Source organism: Morus notabilis, unplaced genomic scaffold (assembly GCF_000414095.1).
Source record: "Morus notabilis unplaced genomic scaffold, ASM41409v2 Scaffold3053, whole genome shotgun sequence".
NCBI classification, from domain to species: Eukaryota; Viridiplantae; Streptophyta; class Magnoliopsida; order Rosales; family Moraceae; genus Morus; species Morus notabilis.
The window spans coordinates 5,581-30,597 of NW_010363445.1; the positions used below are offsets into that span (position 1 = coordinate 5,581).

General features: G+C 34.2%; 4 protein-coding genes across 6 annotated transcripts; 1 reads left to right on the forward strand and 3 right to left on the reverse strand.

Annotated features, from left to right (window-relative positions):
* Nucleotides 1–3,434: 3,434 nt before the first annotated feature.
* LOC21385669 (probable protein S-acyltransferase 17) lies at nucleotides 3,435–7,522 on the reverse strand. The gene is made up of 10 exons (XM_010104373.2): nucleotides 7,292–7,522; nucleotides 7,125–7,218; nucleotides 6,671–6,765; nucleotides 6,372–6,539; nucleotides 6,190–6,262; nucleotides 6,030–6,082; nucleotides 5,316–5,407; nucleotides 5,187–5,239; nucleotides 4,671–4,796; nucleotides 3,435–4,054 (listed from the first exon to the last, which is right to left on the reverse strand). Exons 1-10 carry the CDS (start codon nucleotides 7,438–7,440, stop codon nucleotides 3,776–3,778), a joined length of 1,182 nt encoding a protein of 393 aa, XP_010102675.1. The 5' UTR covers nucleotides 7,441–7,522; the 3' UTR covers nucleotides 3,435–3,775.
* Nucleotides 7,523–7,741: 219 nt separating this feature from the next.
* Nucleotides 7,742–9,868, reverse strand: LOC21385670. The gene is made up of 7 exons (XM_024169646.1): nucleotides 9,594–9,868; nucleotides 9,279–9,497; nucleotides 8,945–9,031; nucleotides 8,621–8,767; nucleotides 8,433–8,459; nucleotides 8,229–8,324; nucleotides 7,742–8,128 (listed from the first exon to the last, which is right to left on the reverse strand). Exons 1-7 carry the CDS (start codon nucleotides 9,807–9,809, stop codon nucleotides 7,928–7,930), a joined length of 993 nt encoding a protein of 330 aa, XP_024025414.1. The 5' UTR covers nucleotides 9,810–9,868; the 3' UTR covers nucleotides 7,742–7,927.
* A 752-nt stretch (nucleotides 9,869–10,620) lies between these two features.
* Nucleotides 10,621–11,645, reverse strand: LOC21385671 (histone H2AX). Its single transcript, XM_010104375.2, has 2 exons — nucleotides 11,333–11,645; nucleotides 10,621–11,016 (listed from the first exon to the last, which is right to left on the reverse strand). Exons 1-2 carry the CDS (start codon nucleotides 11,534–11,536, stop codon nucleotides 10,795–10,797), a joined length of 426 nt encoding a protein of 141 aa, XP_010102677.1. The 5' UTR covers nucleotides 11,537–11,645; the 3' UTR covers nucleotides 10,621–10,794.
* Nucleotides 11,646–20,903: 9,258 nt separating this feature from the next.
* Nucleotides 20,904–23,885, forward strand: LOC21385672 (gibberellin receptor GID1C). Of its 3 annotated transcripts, none has more exons than XM_024169644.1 (2): nucleotides 20,904–21,401; nucleotides 22,202–23,885. In XM_024169644.1, the coding sequence occupies exons 1-2, from the start codon at nucleotides 21,363–21,365 to the stop codon at nucleotides 23,198–23,200; spliced, it is 1,038 nt and encodes a 345-aa protein (XP_024025412.1). In that variant the 5' UTR covers nucleotides 20,904–21,362; the 3' UTR covers nucleotides 23,201–23,885. The 3 variants fall into 3 exon arrangements, with proteins under 3 accessions (XP_024025412.1, XP_010102678.1, XP_024025410.1); XM_010104376.2 differs by having other exon boundaries at nucleotides 22,205–23,885; XM_024169642.1 differs by lacking the exon at nucleotides 20,904–21,401 and adding an exon at nucleotides 21,835–21,973 and having other exon boundaries at nucleotides 22,205–23,885.
* The last annotated feature ends 1,132 nt before the right edge of the window (nucleotides 23,886–25,017 follow it).

Consider the following 25,017-nt stretch of genomic DNA (forward strand, 5'->3'; position numbering starts at 1 on the left):
TGGAACCATTACCTAACTCTAATTATGGAGGTTTATATTGGAACGTCAATCAACTATCATATTAGTGGACAAAGCACATTACTTATCGTATGTATATTTGTATAATTTTAGGTCCGTTTAGTTCGTTGATTTAAATTTTTAATTTGAGTTTATATGTGACTTTATGCAAGAGTTTTTTATTGTAGTAAAAAAGTTATATGTGACTGTTTATGAGAATTTTTTACTGTAACAAAACTCAAATCGGTAATATGAACAGGACCTTAGAGTGTATCTTTGATTTTTAATAGTGGCACTAACCAAAGTTAATAATGATATTTAATTGATTAAAAAACTTTGATCAAATTAAATATTAGTTATTGCAGCTTCGATTATGTAGATATATTTGGTCTCTTTACTATCTACATAAAAAGGACTTATATTAAGAAATAAATAAACATTAAAGTAATAAATAATAATAATAAATAAAAGGAAAATTTTATGGTAGGGGACAGGTGCTTGTCCCTATCAATAGGGTATGATCCATGAGTACTTTGTGGTTAGATTTTATGTGGGACCCATTAAAATAGTAAAATATCTTGCAATACAAAACAGATTAGAGTTACGTACATTTTACCGAGTTTAGAATTTAAATTTTATTATAGTAAGTAAAAGATTCTTAAAACGGTCACATTTAATTTTTTTATTACAGTTAAAACTCTTGTAAAAAATAATATTTTAACTCAAATTAAAATTTTAAATCATTAAACTAAATAACTTCTAAAAAATCTGATTAATGTTGCTTTTTAAACGGAGTTTGCCACAGTGTTGCACTGTTGCAACTAGCAGATTCTTGATGTGGATAATGGACGTAGGTTACAGAGTTCCACAGGTCGCGTGGCTACACGAGATATTGTGCAGTTCGTTCCCATGCGAGAAGTGCACAGTGAGTTCATTTGCTAAATCAACCTTAAAATGTTTCCTTACTGAAATGTTCTTGTATTTATTTTATAATGACTCGTTCGTTTTATTAATTTAAATTTTTAAATTAAATTAAAAAATATATTTATATAAAAAAAATACTGTGAGATAAAAACTTAAATTTAAACTTTTTAAAGAAAAAATAAAACAATAAATATTTAAGTCGTGATTCGAAACTTTTAAAGTAGAATGATGTCTTCTAACTCAACCAAAGGAAAAAGAAATCATGGGTTGAAGCTTTTCGTGCAAAGCAAGAAAACTTTTTCTTTTATTTTTTTTTTTTTTGGGAGAGTCTCCTTTTATTATTGTTTATGCACATGAAAAGTAAATTCATTTGTGATTGTTAATAGGTGGACAAATACCCGTTGTTCAAGCACTTCTAGAAGAGCTGCCTGGGCAATTTTTGAGTTACGTTCGGAGTAGAGATATGAAGCCCTGCAACTTCAATGCATCCTAAACATCTGCCTAATTAGTTGTTTTGTTGATTTCCGAACAATCCTCAACCTCGAAGATATTGAATGCTCAAATAGCATTTAACTGTACATCAGTCAAAAGTCTAATCTCAACTTTATATTTACAATATTACTGATCACATTAATGTTTCTTACCATACAAGCCTCCAAATGTTTTCCTTTCTACTATTACTATTAACAGTGTGTTTGGTATGAATAAAAAATTGAAGGAAAGCAAATGTGGAGGAATTTTGAGATGAAAATTAGAAAGTTAGTTTGTTTGGTAGAAAGAAAATTGTAAAAGAAAAGAAAATTGAATAGAAATTTTTATTAGTGGATCCCACAATATTCAATCCCTTTAAAAATATGTGAATTTTATGAAGGAAAATATGAATAACTACACAAATGAAGTTAAATTATTGAATTATCCTCATTTAGGCAAAAAAGTAATTACACTAATAATAATTTTTCTATCCATTTAGTATCACTTCTAATACCAAACAATAGAAGTTAGATTCATTTTTTTTTCTTCCTTATCATACCAAACAAATAAAAAAAAAATCAAAATTTTTTCTATCATTTTAATTTTTTATGCATTATAATTTTTATTTTCCTTTTATTTTCTTTCCTTCTTCCAGTGAAGAAAATTCTATGTCAAAGGCACGTTGTTTTGTCCGTCAATAGGGTACATTTTTATCTTTTAGGCACTTAATTTAGAATTTCAATAATTTGACTTTTAAGTGAACACCCGTAAATCAAACCACGTAAATTTAATTAAATTCTTTTTTTGGTTAACGTGGGCGTTTGGCAGATTCGTTCCTGATTTGAATCATGATTCGTAATTTGTTACAGTATTTTTTCTTATAAAAAATACACGTAAATTGAAAATGGTTCGAATCATGACGGCGCGATCTGGTTGACATCTCGCCATCTGCGAGAGAAAGCTTGACATCTCTGCTCGTCGCGACGGCGCGATCTGGTTCGCCGTCTCACCATCTCCGAGGGAGAAGCTCGCCGTCTCCATCGCCAATCCTCGCGACAGTTACATAGTCGCTGGTGCATCAGTGACGGCAGCGCGAGTTGGTCCAACGGAGTTCGGCCGGCGCCGGCGATGTGTGTGAGAGAGAGTTCAATGGAGAGCCAGAGAGAGGAACGGAGTTGTTGCAGACGAGATAAGAGTGAACAGGGGAGAGAGAGACGTGTGGCGGCTTGTTGTGAGGGAGTGAGAAACAAAAAAGAAAAACCCCAACAGTAAGTAAATTGGGAAATGAATAATTTCTTTGAGAATGTAACAAAAATATACTATAATTTACCAAGTTTTATAAACATATGTTGTTTACTTCAAAAGTGGTATTAAAAATGCTATTTAGTGCATTTTTTAAAAAGTAAATTACTGAAAAGATTTAATTTTTAATTTTCAGATATATATTAAAAATTATCTTTTTTACATATATTTTAATTTAATTTGACTTTAATTAGATTCAATGATTAAAAAGAATAATATAGTTACATCATTAGGAGAATATCCAAGGTCTCCTCTAAAATAAGGAATGAATTACTCTTAGAATTGTTGAGATGTTTTGCCACAAACCAACAGCTTTTCATAAGAGTGCTTATAAGAACACACGACTTTTTAACACACTTAAGCCGTGAGGGAAGAGATGATGCACGGGCAAATTCCACCGTCGGAAGTTAGCGTGCTAGTGGAAATGACCCTACTTTTCATTCTCGTCCACCACTATCTTGTCGTTTTCTGTTTTTTTGCCTTTTCCGAATCTTTGTCGTTTGTTTCCAATTGCCGTTTTCCTTTTCAAGTCCGTTTTATGTTTTATTGTCGTAACGACAACAAAAATTGATAGCGACAAAAAATTTAAAACGTTGAAATTAACTAGAAACCCGAACAAGAGAGGAAGGTGAGATATTGATCAGCTGATGGGTCTTTTCCTCTCTAGGGAGAGATGATCAAAGAATGCAAAAGAAATGAAAAAGTTAATTAATAGTTTAAAAATAATAGAAAGAGGCAAAATTGTGATACACCGTAGTTGCTGAGTTTTTGTTTGACTGGTTTTTCAATCAAAGAAATGAATAATATTACAGTACTTGTGGGGATCTAGTAAGATGAGAATCCACAAAATGAGAGGGGAAAAATTCTCACAAATGCTAATGTCAAGTGTATGGGTATCTGTATCTAACATCCGCAGCCTCCAATTCTGAAGAGTGTAATCAGCAAACGGCTATAAAAAGCATCCAACTTATGCTTGATACATGTCCACTTTACAAATCAAGAATTGCAAGAATAAGCTACAATGGCCGCTGAATGGTGGGAAGAAACTACTCCGAGTAAACTAAAATTATCGATAGCAATCTCAACCATGCTTCAGTTTGGTCCGTGAAAACGACGATCTACTTGAAAATGGAAAAATTATCTCGCAGAGGTTCCTTAAAAATCCTCGATCATAGACGTTATTTTTAACAACGACCTCAGCGTCTTCAAGTGGGGATCTCCGAAAGAAGGATCTCCATTTGCTCTCTGAAGGCTTTCTTTCACTATTCATCTCACTGATGCTTGCTTTGAGGGCCGCAGCACTTGCCTTTGCTTCATTTATCTTCTTCTTCAAACTTATATAGTCTTGCCACTTGAAAGTCTGGTTCCCAAAAGGATTAAAAAAAAATGCATGAGGCAACAGTGAATTCTATTGTTTCAGTAATACCTTTATGCAAAATGGCTGGAATTCCAACTACATCACCACATAACACATGGAATCCTAATAGTTTTTTGACAGTAAATTATATTTGTAAAACAGCAAATCCACTTTGTATTAGTAGGCTTAACAGAGCAGAAAAGAAGCAAAAAACGCATATAATCCTCATCACAAACGAGAATTCTCCTAACTCATATCTTAGTTAGAATATGGATATGTCTCCAAGAGTGCCTCACGCCCAGCAAAACAAGAGAGAGCCAAAACAAAGATCTGATTTTTGCAGTTTAAAGGTAAAGGAAGAAGCGAGAAACAGCGATGGAGTTTTCTGCAGGTATCATGTTTTGAGGAATTTTACATTTATTTCTTTGTCTATGAGTATTGAGTAGTGAGTTTTCTTGGCCTCGTTGAAAAAAATAGCGACTAGATTTGGTTCAGTGAGAAATATGCATCTAATGGCAACAAACATCTAAAGTCTAAAACATTACTTTATATGATAGCCATCTCTCTATTGTGACTGTAAGAATAAATCGTTCAGCAAAATCAAGGGTAGGAATCAGACCTCGTTAGTGGTTGTATTCGTGAGACAGAGTTGGGCATGGTAAACAAAGAAACCCGCCAATAGCAACGAAACAATTGCTAGAAACACCATGAGAAGAATTTGTGTGTTGTAGGCATCCAGTAACCACTGTCACAAACAGAGAAAAAGTAAGAGTAAGCAAATGAAAAGAGGAAACAAATACAATGACATGCCTAATAAGGTCAGCAATAATAGTAGAATCAAAACACATCTAGCAGAGCCCATCAACCATGCAAACAAAAAGAAATTACGCATAACAAACACTACTGCCTTATTGTTCAACAATCATTTATTCAGTATACTTCCAAATTGCTTTTCCAGCATTTTAGAGAACAATCAAATGAAAAGAAGAAGAAATGAACTTTTATCAAAATTTGGGAGCTAAAAAGACTGTCCATTTTAGCTCAGTTGTGACAAGGGCAACCCAGCACTATAGAAAATAACTGTTTACAAATGGATTCCATCAAAAGAGTTCCAGATATGCAAGAAGTGATGCACCTGTACAACATGTGGAGCTAAACCACGGAAAGAATTTTCTACACCATAGTAAACTGCAACAAGGAAAGGAAATGTTAGATTTAGGCCCAAATGCAACTAGCCTTCAACTAGGTCTCGCCATCAATTTACCAGTTAGGATATATACAACTTTTAGTTCTTTTGCTCGACCCACAAGAACAAACCCGAGGGCAACTGCTCCATACAAGCAAATAAGGAAGTGCCTGAAAAGACACGTAAGAGGACATAAAGAAAATGAGGAGCAGAGTAGCAGCACGCCTCTCATTGCAAATAAATTTCAATAGCCTCAGATATAAAGCTATATTAGAAATAAGACAGAAGCATGGAACAACATAGATAATGCCCATTCATTGTTTGGATATTTATATCTGAGAAGATCTTGATCCAAAAATTAAATAAAAAATTAGGAGCATCTCTAGTATACCCCACCAACTAAAAGAAGAGAATAATTGACGCAGCATACAAACTAAACAGCTAATAAGCACTAGATATTTTCCCCCTTGATTTCACAACTTCACACAAGAAGATCAGATGCACATAATTTCAAAGAGAGCAATACACTAAAACTTTATATGACCTGCCAATCTCATCGTGAACCGTCAAAAACTAATTTTTCATCACAGTCCACTATCGTATAAGAAGAAAATGCACCCTAGGTACATATAATTTGCGCACCATGGGTGACGGAGAACAGAAAGAACCATTGAAAATAGATACAGATAACTGCACAGATGCCAATATACAAACTAAAGACAATTACAAACGTGTTGTATTCATATCTCTTTAAGGCATAACTCATCTGATGCTACATCATAGGTCACTCACCATAGAAGAAAAGCCATGAAGTAACGAGTGTTCCTCTCGCCAATACAATTATTCTGCAACAATGAGACCCTTTTAGTAGAATGCAAAGCATAAAACTTGATAAGCACCAATATGAGATTGAGATCAAAGAAGAAAAAATTAGTTTTGAGAGATTTCAGACCATCCATCCACAATGATGGTCAAAGCGAGCAACACAGCGATCACATATGCTGCAGTGCTTGGATCTAGCCGGTCTGAACCACAGAAGAAAAGAATAAAGAGGAAAATCAATATCCTTAACACTTAGAATTCAAAACAAAAACACTTCTAGCAAGTGCACCACCAAAGGTGAAAAACACTAACTTTGGAATTTTGCAAGTAGAACACTCTTTCTGGGAATATAAAATGTTATCATAGGGATAAGCAGAGAGATACTGAGAAACATTCTCAGCCTTAATTATTCCGGGATCTGAAAAACTAGTTAAGAGAAAGAGCAAGACACCAACAGCAACAACCAACACGCTTGTATACCTGCAGAAAACACCATAATCTCTAAGAAAATTCATCAAAAATTTTCTTTCTTTCACCAAAAAAAAAAAAAAAAAAAAACGTGCGCACACACATTAAAGGGCAAATATAAATATTTACTCCTTGACAAGTACCGGTGAACTTCGCTAAGATAATAGCCAGGAATGTAGCTGAAGGAAGACTTTGCAGTAAAGTAAAAGGTTCCCCCAAGAATTGCAAGGTATATTACCTACAATGATTAATAATCACCATGTTCATTGTTAACCATTAATCCAAAATTAAAATAAAACAAAGGACAAAGATATTCTACTATCCAATTCCAAGACTATAAAAGAGGCATTATTTTTAATTTAACCAAAGATGAATACACTCTTAAGCTTTCAATTCACTCAACCCAAAGTTTTTAACTTTACCCCCTCAAGAACCCTTCAAGACCTTCAAAATTTGCGACCTTTAAAATCTTACAAATCACGTATAGTTATACCAATTTCCATTCCCACCAACAAAAACAAAATCAAACGAAGAATACCCATTATCGAAAGCAAAAACAAAAATCAAAATTCAATAGAATTCCGTTTCTCAGCAAACCTGAAGAATTGGATTGGGTCGGTCGCAGCAGAAATTCTCGACGGACAGTATCGCGTTAGTGCCCTTCGTCCCAAACACAAACCCTACAAACCGCCTGCCCAGAAAAAAAAAATCAGAAACAGTGAGAGAAACAGAGAGAGATAGAGAGAGAATGAGAGAAGGTGCACAGGAAGTAATCGTAGGCGCCGAAGGTGAGAAAGTGGTGGATTCGTTGAATTGGAGTGCCATTGAAGATGGGCCAATGCCCACAGAGGAAGGAGATCACCACCACCAGCGTCGCCACTCCATGGCACACAAGAACCCACTGTACGCCCATCCTCGAACCTATCAAATCTATCCTCAAGAAGTTTTTTTTTTTTTTGGTGGTGTTTTGGTCGGAGCTCTGAGTCAGAGACGGCCCTCTGTTTTGTCCTTTGATGCTTTGACTAACTTCTCACTTGTAGAACAGTGCAAACGACAAACCGTTAACTTTCTTTTCTTTTTTTCTTTTTTTTTTTTTGTCTTTTCTTATTTATCATCGTTTTACTTTATAAGAGATAATTTAATACGTCTTCGTTAAGTTTTTCTAATGTTAAATCTGCATATTTTTTAATCGGTGTGAATAATTTTGACCGGTATTTAACACACTTCATAAGATAGTGAGTTGTTAACTCATCAAAAATTCACAAGGCCGAAGCTATTTAGACATCTACAAACATCTCATAAATAAAAGTATAGGAATGTCACTTAATGTAACAAAAGAAAAATGTTACAGAACTTGAAGTTTGGGCATTAATATTAACAAGCTATACTATCTGCAGCGGCTAGATATCTGCACTGTCAATGGCGTCCTCAATGGTCTCAATGCAAGATCCTACAGATTTCCCTGCTGTCATCGCCTCCGCAAGTTTAGCTCGTGCCACTTTGTGGCGACGCAAGATCAAGATTGTGTTTAGTACTGACCATCTCACTTGAGAATCTGCTTTCTTCTGTGTGAATCCCAAGCTTCTGAGCAATATGTCCAACTGTCTCACAAATACAGGTGTTTACATTCACTTTCTGATCAGCAAAACTCTTGGCTGCAAATAATGGTTTGGAAAAATCGAGTGAATTTGAAAGCCAAACCTTGTTTATATCAGCAAGACCTCCCTCGGCGTATCCGTACAGAAGATACTCAGTCGCCACTCCAGCTAGCGCTATGCATGAGAATCTGTTCAGCGTCTGGTAACACACATTCATCAATTATTGTTATTCTCTCTGCCAAAAACGACATGCAATCTGATATGTTTGGATGCAGCAAGTTTAAGAGGTGAGAGGTAGATAACATACTGTTGCTGATACTTTTCCTCCATTGACCTGCATTATAGAATTGGTCAATACTCAAAATGACTATAAATAGCATTAGGTATTGAAAAGTTGAAATCAAACACGAGAATCTAGCTTTTTTGATATGCATAAGAATAGTGCAAGAACCAATTTTTCATTTAGTAGCAGATGAAGTGGGAAAAAGTGCATACTTCTTCAAGAAACTCGAAGTCCACAAACGATGTCCCTGCTTGAACATTGAGAGATCCTTCCTTCTGCAAAGCTTCCAAACTAGATAGCGTGTAGCCCCTGGGTAGAATTCCCACCAAGTAGGCAATTAGAAAATGCCCTGCTTCATGCTGCACATTATTTGTTTGATTAGTACCTCCTTATTACTTTATAAACTTTAAGGTTTTCAGAACTCCTAGTAGTGAAAAATAAAAGTCAGTTTTATCAATCATTTTCATACGAGGCGAAAATAGATAAAAATGAAAGTCATTTGCACTTTGAGTGGGAGAGAAAGAGAGAGATCTTGCCTGAATGACTCTGTTGTGGTACTTCTGACTGAAGGTATGACCTGTTGTATCAAGAACTAAGCTACTAACTCCTCCGTTAAAAGATACCTACGATTTGATAACGTATTAGTGAAGAAATGAAAGAAACCACAATGGTGGGCATAAACACTCTAAAGCATCAAGAAAAAGACTAGAAATTTTCCCTATCAAATGGCAATGAAAATATCACAAGTCAATTTCCATCTCTTCAACAAATAGTTTTAATCTGGTTTAATATGCCTCTCAAAAACAAAATCTGGTTCAATATGTTATTAACACAAAAGAAAATATTTTCAGACAAGCCCGAGGAAGTTACTGCATCCAGAGTCCACAGGAACAACAATCCCGAAGAAAGATAGAAAACTTGCTGGGGGCTAAAACCGAACACATTCCAGGCAGAAACACCTCCTACAACCGCAGCAAGCTGAAGGTTTCGTTCTATAGCGCCGAGAGTTGCGTCAACTGGTGACAGAAGAGACGTCGTTTCTATTCCATTCAGCTTTAGCTCATCCAAGGTGTAAAGTCTTTGGGGCACCTGGTATAATTTGTCAAATGGTAAAGAAACTAGAAGTAATTTGAAAAGATAATCCCACAAAAAATAAATAAATAAAAAGTGAAAGAGTTAACCAACCTGCCTAGCAGCACCAAAACAACGAAACCCACCAGGTTTGCCTTGCAAATCCTTTACGATTGAGAGTGCTGCTTTTTCATCTCCCTTGGTGAGCTCTTCATCCACTTTCTCCAATACTTTTCGTCTCGACACACTAACCTGCTCCGACGAACATTTGACTCTAAAAGAAGGAAATCTTAGTTGGGGAAAGTGTGATAAGCCCACATAATGAAGCATTTCGCTGAAATTTCAACGGACATTACCATTAATCTCTTAACAAAACCCCAACTCGCGAAGCTTGGATGTATGTTTGGGAGTTATATTCCGGTCGTTCTAAGCCACACATAGTGAGTAGATAAAGACAATAATTCTTAACGCCTACAGACACAGTTGAGTTTTATCGATGCCCGAATTTCACTCTTCAAGCGCGGCAAAAATTTTAGGTCCATTTAATTCGTTAATTTAAATTTTTAATTCGAGTTGAAATATGTTTTTATATAAAAGTTTTTTATTATAACAAAAAAAATAAATATAACTATTCTTAAAAGTTTTTAACAGTAACAAAACTCAAATTCTAAACTCAAAACGATGAAAACTCCGTTTATTTCACCAATTTGAATTTAAAATTCAAGTTTTGCTACAGTACAAAACTCTAAAAAATAATTACATCTAATTTTTTATTACAATAAAAAACTATCACATAAAATCACATATTAATACAAATTAAAAACTCAAATCAACGAACTAAACGAACCCGAAATGAACGACCTTTATATTTAAGTTTGACCCTTGACTTATTTCCAATAGTGTTAATATAAACGTAGGAGATTATTATATTCCAATTTTAAAAAGAATTTATAAGGAGCCGCAAATGAGTTCTAATTCAACATTAACCCCTTTTCACTCTGTTCATTTGCAACATAATAAGGCAAACCATATTCTTTAGGTCACGGCTTAGTCATCTTCTTAGCTTGGTCAAACCATAATATATTTTGCTTCTCTTCAACTAAATTTTGACATCAAAATTAAGAAAATAAGGGAAATCAAATGGAATAAACCCATCAAATAATATTATAAATAGATTGATTAGCAAAACGCTAACAAACCCGTTATCAAAATACAAGATAATTTGACAGAAGACAAAACACTAGGCAGAAAACAGAAGAATTCCCTCTACATTACACTGTAGTAATGACCAAAAAAAAAAAAAAACTAGGAAGCCCTAAAACTCTTGAGAAGCAGAACCGATATCGCCCTTCCCTTTGCCCACCTTCTTAGGCAAAAGTGTTTGGTGGATGTTTGGCAAAACTCCGCCACTGGCAATGGTCACAGACCCCAAAAGCTTGCTCAACTCCTCGTCGTTTTTCACCGCAAGCTGGATGTGCCTCGGCACTATGCGATTCTTCTTGTTATCTCTCGCGGCGTTCCCAGCAAGCTCCAATGTCTGAATATCGCAACCAACCATCAAAACCAATAACCAAAAGGAAAAACATGAACAAAAAGCAATAATCCATTTGAATCAAGAAACTCCCTAAGATCGAATAAACAATAATCCATTTCCAAAATACAATTTGCCAACACAGAGTCGCAAATATAAGGATTAAAAAAATCTTTTAAAAGACTTTGAATCAAATCAAATCAAATTTAAGATCGAAGAAACAATAATCGATTGCCAAACACATTTGCAAAATGGAAACGGGAAACCCTATACTGCCTCCACCGAACAAGATACTGAAATCGAATGCAAGAAAAAGAAATACCTCAGCGGCTAGGTATTCAAGAACAGCGGACAGATAAACCGGAGCTCCGCCGCCGACACGCTCGGCGTACTTCCCGACCTTCAGGAACCTGGCGATCCGACCCACCGGAAACTGGAGACCGGCCTTCGACGACCGCGACACGGACTTCGATGCCTTGGGCTTGCCTCTGCCGCCCTTCGTCGAACCAGCAACGGTCGAACTCATCTTTTCTCGATCAAAAGGAAACGATTTTCGCGAGATTAACGAAGAAAAAGACGAACCCCTAGATTTCTCGATAACAGAGACTTTTGCCGTGAGATGGAGAAGAAGACCGGATAACTCGTCTGTGAGGATGAAGAGGCGCTGAGATTATATTATATAGGTGGTGAGGGTGAACTCTCATTGGTCAAGACAGTACTCACAAGGATTGCCAGCGTGGCACACACTTTCCGATTCGCGGGAAAGTTTTTCATTTCGCTTTTTTTATTTTTCTATTTTTTTTGCTTTTTCTTTTTCTTTCCTATTTTCCGTTTCGCGGCTTTTCTTCAGAATTATTCTCACATAAAGGTGTGTGTCGGTTTTAGTCGGTTTAGTGACTGAACTGACTATTTCAATTTTTCAAAATCATGCACCGAAATCAAACCGCATAAGGGAATAGTCGTTCGGTTAACCGATTTCAGTTTTTAGTCAGTTTTTAATTTTGATAATCAGAAAGGTAACTCTTAATAAATCATTAAGTTATTAACATTTTTAGTTGTATTTTTTTATCAGAAAATTTAAAAAAATGTAAAACTTTCCTTCTATATAAATCTGTAATCACAATAAATGTATTGACTAATACTGTCGTAACTTAAACACGTGCTAATATAAGTAAATTTATTATTTACCTGAACTAAAATTGACATTATTTCATTAGGATAAGAGAATACAATCATTATTGTAGCTGTCTTCTTACGTACAGTATCTACAAGATAAACTAAAAAGATATCACAAAAGAACTATAAAAGAATTCAACCTCTTGTATGAAAATCGGTGAAAATATCAAGATCTGTAATTTCCTTGTACAAGGAAGCAAGGCCTCGAGCAACATTACTAGGAGTAGCTTGTGAACTATGGTCACCAAGAACCAATCTTGTATCTGCATTCATGACTTCCAAGTCAATAAACATTGGACGTGTTGCCACTTAATGTTGTATGGCACTAGTACCCCTGTTAAACGGCGTCACAAATTGAACCAAATTTCGATGAGAAAAAATGGGAGAGGTTCTTCAAATGATAGCAAGATTACATTGCAGCAATATCCGGTTTATCTCTAAAACATAGGATCATAAAATATTGCTTTAAGCGTGAACACACACACGCCAAACCAATATTGTGAAAACCGAATATTCACAAGCATAAGATGACTCAATTATCACCCTCTTCAATTTCCATGCCCTTCCCCTCCACTATTCCTAGAAAAGAGGACAAAGAAAAACGACAACATTAAAAAAAAAAAAAAAAAAAGATTCGGTCGGTTCAGTTTTTAACCGAACCTCTAAACCCAAAACTTAAACCAAACCGCCTACGAAAGAGTTCGGTCGGTTAACTGGACCGACTATCTTCGGTTCCACGTGGGGCCGTCTTTTCAGTTTTTGAGCGGTCTGTTTCAATTTTACGGTTTTTTTGTACGGTCATATTCTGACATTTCATGAACGACATTGTAATTAAAGGTGTGGTTAGTATAATGGAGGGATTGAGGGAGGGAGAGGGGAGAAGGGGGAGAGAAGAATTCCCTTGTTTAATTGGATGAATGTGTCACTCTCCAAAACAGGGGTTAGTGACGTGAAAGCTCGTTTAGAGATTAAACATGATTAAGGAAGTAATTAAACATTTGGAAATATAATAATCAAAACCAAAAGTAAAATATTAAGGGAATTTCTAAACAAGCCCCACATTTTTACTGAAATTAAATTACAAGAAAGTTATGGGGACTTTCACACTTTCTGATAAAAGAGGTTTAAAAACTGACCATCTGGCATCATTCAGGGCTTCACCCATAGGATATATAGTATTGTACATACATGAACATGTAAATAACACTTACAGACATCAACCATAGTCTTGGAACTTTAAGTTTTGAGTTTCAGAATTTACAATCCTTACATTTGTACACCAGGATGATGAACACAACCATCACTGTATCAGACGGTAGCAACTAACTCAGCTACTCATCGTTGTTCCTAGCGTCGCCTAGGAGGGGTTTAATATTTATAGAAACAAAATAAAACGTGAGCGGAAGGCCCAGTAGGATGTATTTTAAAATAAACTTTATAAACAAGTAAATACATAAATAGGCAAGTAAATAAAGATATTCAGCTCCAACACAACAGTTAGAACCTCACATCCTTTTTATGAAAGGAAATATAAACTGAAAATTTCGTATTACAGGCATTAACAAGTAATTTATACTATGATAAATTACTTACACAACCACAAGCACAAACCTTATCACCACCGTAGTGGCCCGGTCCGGGTTTCGGGTTCTGCCCCTAAGGATACGATCTCCATATCGGCATATCCTATCTAGGCCATAACCCGGCTTACCAGTTCGTAAGATATCTTATCTTAAGAAATTATTCATTAAAATTCTGAAATAGTTCATTATAATTCCAATAGTTAAAATCAAGCTATTGTGTTAAAATGCTCTTCTTTCGCAAACATGTCCTTTTTTTAAAACATTTACAAGGCCAAACTCTTTAAAACGGGCTGTCAAAGAAAAAAACAAGAAATCCTGCCTTTTATACACCAAAAATGTGGCTAGAGTTGCGCTATCCTAGCCTCCGCTTTCTCGAAGCCTTCATGTCGATTCTTCAACTATCATTTACATAAAACAGTGCTTTAGGATTTAATTCTCATTCCTAAAGCTAATCATTCTTAATTATACACTTCAATTTCCTATTAGTATGCTTTAATCCAATTTTAAGTTTTATAAATCGTTTTATGTTTCAAATCATCATTCTAAGGATTTTGATATCAAAATATAAATTAAAGATGTTAATCCTTCTACTTTAAGTTCCCAAATGAAGCTAATTTTGATTCTCTTTGAAAATTAGGGTCAAAACATCATTTTTAGCATAACAGGTTCAAATCACGGTACACCGATCAACCAGTGACAGAGAAGTTGTTCTTCACTGGTCGGCCGGTGAAGAGGAAACTGGTCGACCGGACCGGTCGGCCAGTGGGTGTTGAACAACTCAACCGACATGGCCGATCCGAAGAAAATCTTGCCAAAACCTACAAATTTGAGTTCAAATCTGAGATATTTTCAAAGGAATTCAACAAATTTAGGTTCCAGACAACAAATCAAGTCCAAAGAATCAAAAGTCCCCAATTTCCATCAGGATTTAACCAAAATCCATTTCGAACTAAAAATAGGTTTTTCTAAAGGAAAAATTTGAGATTCAAGAGAAGTTTTTCAGAAATCTTACCTTAAATCCTTCTCTTGACGTTGAAAACTCCTTGAAATTCTTCTTTGATTCAAGATTCGGAAGAAACAGTGACAATTTGAACAAGAGAGAGAGAGAGAGAGTGAAAGGAACGAGAGTGAGAGTGACGAGCTGAGAGAAATAAAAGAGGACAAAGAAAATAAAAAGGAAAAGGAAAAAGATAAACATCAAAGATATTTAGGAAAATAAACAGAAAAGGTGTCTACACACATTTCTAGGGTGAAAATATAAATAATTTACACATCAAAAACATTTAATGAACAAAATTATTTAATTAAACCAGATTATGCACACTAATAAATCTTAATTATCTTAATTAATCCTCTTTAATTTCTCGAGGTGTTACAGGATGAGAGAAGGGATATGAGATATGGAGGCAGAGAGTATCTCTTCAAGCCCACTAATTTAGATCATTTCATTAATTGAAGTATTCAACCAACCCATCTAATTTTAAAACTAAAAATATATTTTACACTTAAAAGAAATATTACCAACTAAATGAAATGAATAATATAGTAATTGGGCAAACAACTATCATCCATCCGTTCAACTCCCCCTCACTCATACTAAATAACATGAAGGATTACTATAATCCTCTCCATCCTTTCAACTTTTTTCATCATTCCTACTCTCCATCTCTCGTACCAAATGGAGCCTATGGAAATCTTTCGACTTGTATTGAGATCAAGGATGAAAATGTCCACTCCACAACAAATGTCAACACTTCCACGACATTATTCATATTTTTAAGTCTCGACATAGATACTCAAAGAAAGATATTCTTTATGACGTGTCCATAAAATGTCTGTAATATTTAAGAATATCGCAATATTTGTTAACATCCGCAAATATTCATTAGTTTGTAAATAATTTTTACTTTTTATTATGGAATCATAATCCATGTATAATTATGATAATTTTCTATTATACTATTCCACATAACTCTCATATTCTGATAAAAAAATGTATTATCTTTGTTATTAAATTTGTTCAAATTAAGTAATATTGATTGTATTTTTTAGCATTTTGTACACTTTCAACAAAAATTTTTAAAGTTTTATCAAGGTATCCCTTTTTTTAGAATTCGTCGACGTCGACATTTCCGTTGATATTATCTATAAATTAAAATCTCGACAACTCTATCGACATCGACGTTTTCGTCCTTGATTGAGATCAAGTTTCATCATTTTCTAGAAAAGAAAGATCAAGTTTCCGAAAAGGGATAAAATTATTTTGGTACCTTGTGTCATACTGAAACATGATTTTAGTACCTTTTATTTTTAATAATATTAAAATGTTATCTCGACATTTCATATTTTTTTTAAACACCTTATAGCTGATTTTTAAAATATAAAATGTCAAAATTGCCCTTCTTATTAACTTAACTAAATTGATTTTAAAAAATCGTATTAAAAAATCTAAAAAAAAAAGATAAAATAGAAATAATAAAAAACTTAAATTTAATATTGTTCATTAACTTGAGTTTGAGTTTAGGAACTTGAGTTCAGTTGGGCGCTTGAACTTAAATTTTAGCTCCAAACTCAAGTTCAAACTCGAGTTCAAACTCAAGTTCAAACTCAAGTTTTGTAAAAGAACATAAACTTAAATAAAGTTGTAACTTGAGTCTAAATTTTTTTTGAGTTATGTGTAAATCTTTCGTAGGTTCTGTCTTCCTTATGCAATCTGCAAAAATAGAAAAAATTAAGCGACTAAACAAAATCAACAAAAAAAAATGTAGGGTATGTTTATTTTACCATGTAAGTTAAGAAAGTTGCGTACGTTGGAGAAAAGAATCTTATACATTATGAAAGGCAAAACAAATAAGAACTTGAGTTAGGAAATTGAGTTAGGGGCTTGAGCATGCGATCTCGAGTCAATCCTTCGTAAAAGTAATCCTATACATTATAGATTGAGAGATAATGAGGCCCAAATCGAAGGCTCTATTAATCGCAAGACCCAATATAACTTGGGTTACAACTTACAAGGCCCAAAACAATCGGTGAAGAATAAAGATAGAAGAGACTAGAGGAGTGTGAAAAAGTGGAGGGACTAAAATGTAAAGAAAAATGTAGATGATGACAAAAAGGATTGGAAGAGAGAAGGAGAAAGGAAAACGGTGTTGAGTTTTGGGCCACACTTTATAATGTGATTTATAAAAAAAAAAAAAAAAGAGGATAAACCACAAAATTCCGAAAACTGTTTCCAAGTATTTGACCTTAGGCAAATGCTTCCAAAACCCACCAGTTGTGGCCTGAAACGACAATAGTGTGAAAGCTTTCCTCCTCAAATGCCCCAAGTAGACCAATTGATAGTTAAGTTTAAAGAAAGTGACTTGGGAACTTTATGCCAAGACCTTGTTCGGTTGGTTCATGACTTCCCGCTTATTGTTCACATTTCGTAGTACTACTTAAGTCTAACCCTTACTTGCAAAAAAAGAGATTTCTTGTGGGCTTATAATGGGGTCTCTAATAGGCCCCATTAAAATTCTCAGAGCCTATGGATATGAATTTTAATGTGGTATTTTTCATTAATACTATCTTAACTAATATAATTATTTCATATTTGACTAAAATAGATATTCATTTAAAATAAATGATTAAAAATTTAGACTCATTCACTTACTCATTGTATAAACATCACATGTTGGGTGTTGAATCAATAACAAAAATTTTATGTCTTTTTTGAATAAATAAAAGGAAAAAATTAGAGCATGGACAAACCCTATTTTCCATGTTTGTCTAATCTTAGGTCTCGTTTATTTCACAAATTTGAGTTTTACAACAGTAAAAAGCTCTCATAAAAAGTCACATCTAACTTTTCTATTACAGTGAAAAGCTCTCACATAAAATCACATATAACTTTTCTATTACATTGAAAAGCTCTCAAATAAAATATATATAACTTTCATACTACAGTAAAAAACTCTCACATAAAATAACATTTTAATTTGAATTAAAAACTCGACAAAAATGTTGGCGTAGAATATTGCTTCCCAAAAATTAATTGATGAAGAACAGGCAGAACAACATGGACAAAAATGTTGGCGTAGAATATTGCTTCCCACACCAAAAAATGTTCCACATATTATCTTTGATTTGCTTCATAATAATTCCCTTAATTTAATAATCCCATGTGGCAAGCCTTGTAGAATTCCGAAATTACCCTTTGTGGTCGGCATATCCTGCTCACCAGTACCACCAACAAGGCAGTAAACTGTCGATTGTTTAGCAGAATTTAATAAAATGATTACAAGGTTAGGGCTACAAGTGGGACAATACACCAATATAGATCATTACACGTATAAGATATTAATTATTGGTTACTAATTTAAATAGATCAACACTTCTTTTGATTTTTAATTTATCAACACTTTTAACTGAATGAATATTTCAAGAGTCTCCATTACAATGCTTTATTTATCTTTTGAAGAATGCAAGGCTTGCTTTGCATAAAGTAAAGATCATCTTTTTTTTCTGTAAAACATATAAATAGAAAATTGACATCTTACATTATTAGTTTCTTTTGTTATTTTTTATTTTCTTCCTGTAAAAGAGAAAAGATTGCCCTCTGCCCCAAACCCATCTGGCCAAAAAAAAAAAAAAAAAAAGAAAAAAGCCTCAGTCAAAGGGAATGGAAAACATGTATTTTTGAAAAATAAAAACAAAAGATAGAAAGCATGTATTTTTCGAAAAAGAAAAACAAAAAATTAGGAAAACGACTCACGTACGTACAAATTCTGTAAAATCAAAGGACATGTTCTTTTGTCAAAAAAACTTAAAAAAAGACAATCTGAGTTTTAATTTTATTTAAGTTCACGTTTTTTTAAATTTTAACTTTATTCAACTTTATTCAATTTTATTCAAGTTATAACTTTAACTTAAATTATAATTTAAATTTAACTCAAAAATTATACTCAAATTATACTCAAAAAAATAACCCCAAAGTGTCTTCTGTTTGCTTGACCCAATTCACACTGTTTCCAATCGAGCAATTTATTTAAGTTTATAAAAGGAACCAGCTGTTGCGTGTCTGCTTTATATCATGAGACATATGAGTGTGAACTAGTATTTGTACGTCTTTCCATGAAATATATATCTACTCATATACTCACTTTTCACTACGCCATGAAATATTAAATATATATATATAGTCAATAGTCATCTGGCCATTTTCTCAAAAATGAGTAATTGTTCTTTCAATTGTATTTTTTAAAAAGTTATAAAGATATTTTTAAATGTCATATCAATTATGTAAAACAACACGTAAAAATAACATAATGCAACAAAGATCGGAGAAGATATATTGATCGATGAAAATGTCCACAATATTGTTGATATTTTCACGACATTATTTATATTTTTTAGTCTTGATATGAATAACAGGGGAAATATATTTTTCTCGACGTGTCCATAAAATATCCACAATGTTCAAACATATTTGTAAAATCCGTGAATATTCGTAAATATTCAGGATATTTTTGAAAAATGCCCAAAAACACCGAGAACATTTTTTTTTGCACAAAAATTAATTTTGTAGCACATTTTTCTTATTTTTTAAATAAAATGCGACAACATGATTCAAATTAAAATCAATAAAAAATATTAAGGGTGTGTTCATTTACACAATTTAAGTTATGACTCAAGTCACATTGCTACAATATTTTCTCTCTCATAAATTCAAATTCAATTTTTTTGCTACAATGTTTTATTTTACATAAATTCAAATTTAATTTTTTTTGCTACAGTATTTTTCGATCACATACACAACCCAATTCACGATTTGAGTTGTGCAAATGAATACACCCTAAGACTTAATTAGTATTTAGAATAGTTTTCACCTTTTAAATGAATGATTCATATTCAGATACCTTTGAGTCCATTCACTTAGGAAGAAAATTTTACTCATGTTATACAAGACGAAGATGATGAATGTAGTGCAACAAGTCTTGGTACTGGGACAATTGAAACACAATTTATAAGAACACGTGGTGTGACTCAAATGGGTAATATTGATGAGAATCTTGTGGCCTTGAGTTTTGATTCCATGAGCTTCAGAACTGAACAAAGTTCATATGGTTATAATCATCCAAATAGTTCTTACATGAGATCTACTTCAGAAGTATAAGAGTAATATTTTAGCAAATGTATTGTTTAGATCAATATCAAAATCTACCTAATGCTTTTCAACGTGTTAAAAACTCATTTTGGTATTGAAATCACTTTGAGTCTGTGTGTGCTCTATTATGTTTGGTAGTTAATTTTTATGTAATATATTAAATTATTTTGCCTTGTTTGTATTAACTGTGTAAAATTATACTTAAATTATAATCTATATAAAATTATGATAAATTCCTATTACATAAATCTATTTTTTTGACAAAAATGTATTATTTTTGTTAAATTAGTCTAAATTAAGTAATATTAATTATTTTTAACATTTTTATAGTTTCAATAAAAAATTTTAAAATTTGTTCAAAATATCTAATTTTTTTTCAAAATATCCGTCAATATCAACATTTTTATGCACATTATCCATAAATCAAAACCTCAATGACTCATAGACATTTTTATCCATGAATATATATAAACTTCTAACAGTGCTAGAGTATTTGTAAGTAGGTCTTTCAAAGTATTATTTTATTTATTTATTTATTTCTTATATATGTACGTATATATGAGGAAAGAAAAAGGAAAAAAAAACCATTCTGCTGGCAGTTGCGTGGATAAGATCTACAGGAAAGTACCAAATTGTCATTTAACAGAGATATTTTGATTTTTTTTGTTTTTGTTTTTGTTTTTGTTTTTGTGAGAAGTGCCAACACCTCAAGGTCCTCAACACAACTGAGACCCTTTTGCCCTACGGGTGCCCCCTAGCCTCCCCCACTCCCAGTGCCAGAAAGCATTTATTGTACACTTCACTTTTAATTTAATTATATGGATATTTATATATATTTTTTGCTTTTTTTTTTTAATTATTTCGTCAATCCTGTCATGCACAATAAAAAAGAGAGAGAAAAAAAAGAAATAATTAATGAAGTTAAATATAATAGATAAGTGGGTCCCAGTGAACAGTGTTTTCTTTCGGCCGATCACTTTGTCCGCTCTATCGTCCTTTGTTCATCCCCTTCTCTCGCACTTTAGCCTTTTGTCCTCTCTCTCTCTCTCTCTCTCTATCTCTATCTCTCTCTGTGTACCGTACGCCTCCTCTCTTCTTATCATTCGCACCCCCTCCCTCTCGCTCTCTCTCTCTCTCTCTCGCTCTCTCGCTCTCTCGCTCGCTCTGTTTTATCATTACACGGGGGATTTTCCCATTACCGCCTAGATTTGGGGAGAACAAGAAGGAAGGAAATCCTGGAGATCAGGAGCAATGGGTTTGTAATAGAAAGAAAGCCAGTGATCTTGTAATGTTACGATGGCTCAGATGTTGTGGGTTTGTTCGCTTGGTTTCGTGGTTTTGTTGAATACGTAAGGAACTTTCTGGAAGTGGGGTTTTTTTTTTTTTTTGAGGATCTTGCGTGGTGGGTTTTCTTTTGTGGTTGTTGGATTTTCTGAGACCGGGTTTTAATGGCTGGGAGTCATGAAGTCAACCTCAATGAGTCCAAGGTATCAGCTCTTCAGCTCTTGCTCTTGTTCTGTTCCAATTCGTTTTCTTGTGTTGGTTATTTGACTTGTTTCTTTTTGTTTTGCGGATTTTTTTGTCTTGAATTATGAAGCTTTGTTTTTGTTGCTGATTTTGGTTTGTGGAGGAGGGGGTTTGGTTTTTCATGTTGATTTAGTATTGCGTGTGTTTTACTCTTCTGGGTTTTTAAGGATTTTGGGTTCTGGTTTTTTGATTTAGGTTGTTAAAAGTTCAAATATATATATTTTTTTTCTATTTTGGGGCTCAGTTTACGTTTAGGGCAGTTTTAGTTTGGATTCTGTTTTCTACTGTGTGTACTCTTCGTCTTGGTTTAAGCCTGTGGTTTGGTTTTTTTTTTTTTTTTGTTATTTATTTATTTTTTAAGTGCTTGTGATTTAGTTACCGTTGACTTTGATAGATTTTTCTTTTTCTTAGCTTTTGTTTTGCAGGCTGCTTGGTTGTTTGATTGGATTGGATGATCAAATCTAGGGTTTTGTCAGAAGTCCTGATTTTGACTTTGTTGACTATGTTTGATTTTGATTATCTTTTGGGGTTGGTAATTACATTCCTATTCTGAACATTACTCAGCTTTGTCTTTGTTGTTCTAGTGATTATATGTCTTCTTCACTTGTTTGTGCCTTGTTAGATTTGTTGTGTATTGTTGCTCCAGGCAATAAATTGGTTTTCGATATGCAAGAGCAATCACTGCGTGTTGTTGTTTGCAATTTTAGAGATCTTCTCCCAAGTCTACGTTATAGTTTCCTGAAATTGCTGCCTTTTACAGCAGGTGGTTCCGCTGAATACATGGGTCTTGATCTCGAATTTCAAGCTGGCTTACAATCTTCTTCGTCGTCCCGATGGTACTTTCAACCGCCACTTGGCAGAATTTCTTGACCGAAAAGTTCCGGCAAATGCACACGCAGTTGATGGGGTTTACTCTTTTGATGTCATCATTGACCGTGAAACTAGCCTTCTTAGCAGAATATATCGTCCAGCTAATGGAGACGAACCTCGTTCAAACATCGTTGATCTTGAGAAGCCTGTGAGCTCTGAGGTTGTCCCTGTAATAATCTTCTTTCATGGTGGAAGCTTCGCCCACTCCTCTGCAAATAGCGCTATATATGATACTCTATGCCGCCGATTAGTGGGAATCTGCAAGGCTGTGGTCATCTCAGTAAATTATCGTCGTGCACCCGAAAATCGGTATCCATGTGCCTATGATGATGGATGGGCTGCTCTCAATTGGGTGAACTCAAGATCATGGCTTCAAAGCAAAAATGACTCAAAGGTTCATATATATTTGGCCGGTGACAGCTCCGGTGGAAACATTGTGCACAATGTCGCTTTAAGAGCAGTGGAATGTGGAATCGAAGTATTAGGGAACATCCTGCTCAATCCAATGTTTAGTGGGCAAGTGAGGACTGAATCTGAGAGACGGTTAGATGGGAAATATTTTGTTACCCTCCTCGACCGAGACTGGTACTGGAGAGCTTTTCTCCCTGAGGGCGAAGACAGGGACCATCCGGCGTGCAACCCATTTGGTCCAAGGGGTAAGAGCCTGGAAGGACTCAAGTTTCCCAAGAGCCTTGTTGTGGTGGCTGGTTTGGATCTTATTCAGGACTGGCAATTGGCTTATGTTAAAGCGCTTGAGAAAGTTTATCAAGAAGTGAAACTTCTATATCTGGAGAAGGCAACAATTGGGTTCTACTTGTTGCCCAACACCGAACACTTCTATACCGTGATGGATGAGATAAGTAACTTTGTGAGTTCTGACTGTGAATAGAATTTGACTTTACCAATACCAACAGGCAGCCATACATAATAGAAGCTTGACATTCGGCCCGGGGTAATTAAGGATTGCTTGATAGTTTGTAAGGTTGTGTAGTAATACTCTACTTACTGTTCGCTGTTGTATTGATTTGCCGTGGTATATATTTAGATCCTTCAACGCTGGAGTTTGGTCCTTGGTTGTTGGATATATTATATACAGAAGGGTATTAGTTCTGCATGTAGCTGGATTGGGATGCCTTTCTGTTGGTGGAAAATCTAAAATTTCTGGATTTGGGTTGAAGCTTAAGTTGCAGCAAGTGCTGTTTGACTAAGTTAGCAAGTTCCAACGGAGACTGAGATTACCCATTTATTGACTTTTGGCCACAAAGAAAAAGAGGATCTTGATACTGTGGGGGTTATAACATTTGGTTGTTGATCGACCTGCTTGGTGCCTGGCTAATGATATATATATATATATATATAGAATATATATATATATAGCTAATCTCGAGACATGGATGTTAAAAACATCCATGGTATTGTAATCTTGTTATGTTTATAGATATATGCCTTAGATTATATAAAATGTTTGCTTGTTGGGTATGGCCTTTTGTAGTTGAATTTTCCTCTGTTTTCTTTTTGTATGGTTCGTGTTTTGACAAGTCTACTTGGCAACTGTAAATGAAAGATATTTTATATTTACACTTTTGTTTTAAATAATTTTCTTGCCTATTATCCTTTGGATGTTTGTATGGTCAGCAAGAGCGAAAGTTGGTTTTTTGTACCTTCTAAAAGGAGTTTATTGGGACGACAAGAGTTGGAATAAGAGCCGCCACGACACAGCCGAAAGTCATTCAAGCATTTTTGTTCTTGTGCGTAATCCTCCAATAGATCCATTGTGCGGTCTCAAGGATTATGGTTGTTTATGTCTTTGCTGAACATAGTTGTATACTCATCAATGGAGCTCAAGTTGTAGCTCCTCAATTGTGCTTATAAGGTTTTGGAATATTCGACCAAAAGGACATTTTTTTTTAGAACCAAAATTCCCTAGATTAAGTTAAAGTATAGATTTTGACATGCCAAAACTGGGAGTGGGATGTGTTGTTTTGGAACTTAGATGCTAGGGATAATGACATTTCATAGATAAATCCTAAAAATCGTTGGATGCAATCTTAAACACTAGAATGGAAATGAGAATCCAGTACAAGAGAATTGATGATTGGAAGCAACTTAGAATGGTCCATTTTTGTTGTTGATCGAGATTGATCTTGGTCACTCTTGTCAGTTGTTAAATCCTTGTTCTAAGAAAGAAGTATACGAGTAAGCTTGGGGCTTGGCACGACAGGAGTCCCCCCTCAAAAAATTAAAGCAAAAAAGGCAAAAAAAAAAAAAAAAAAAAAAAAAAAAAAAGGGTCTGTTTCGAAGGGGAAAAAGTTAATAGTGGTGGTTGGAATTTGGTTGTTTTTGTGGGATCACATGAGGATCACACAGCCATTATAGGCTAGGCAAGTTGCTTTCACAATGATTTAATAAATTCACTACAATGGTAAGGAACAGCTAAGCTTTTGAAAAGGACATGTAAAAACTCTGTTTTGTTAAGTCCTCTTTTGAGTCTTGAAAATTCTAATATATGTTAACAAAAAGATCCTACAAATGCGTCGTGACCCAATTCCCATATTCGTACATTTATTACACTATTATTGGTGTTTTGTATTTATGTTTCCTTTTATCAACAAATCACATTGAATTCAACCCACACGTTGCATCTAGTGATTGGGAAGAGATGCCCCTAATAACCATGGGTAATGGTTTAGGTACTTGTTCCATTTT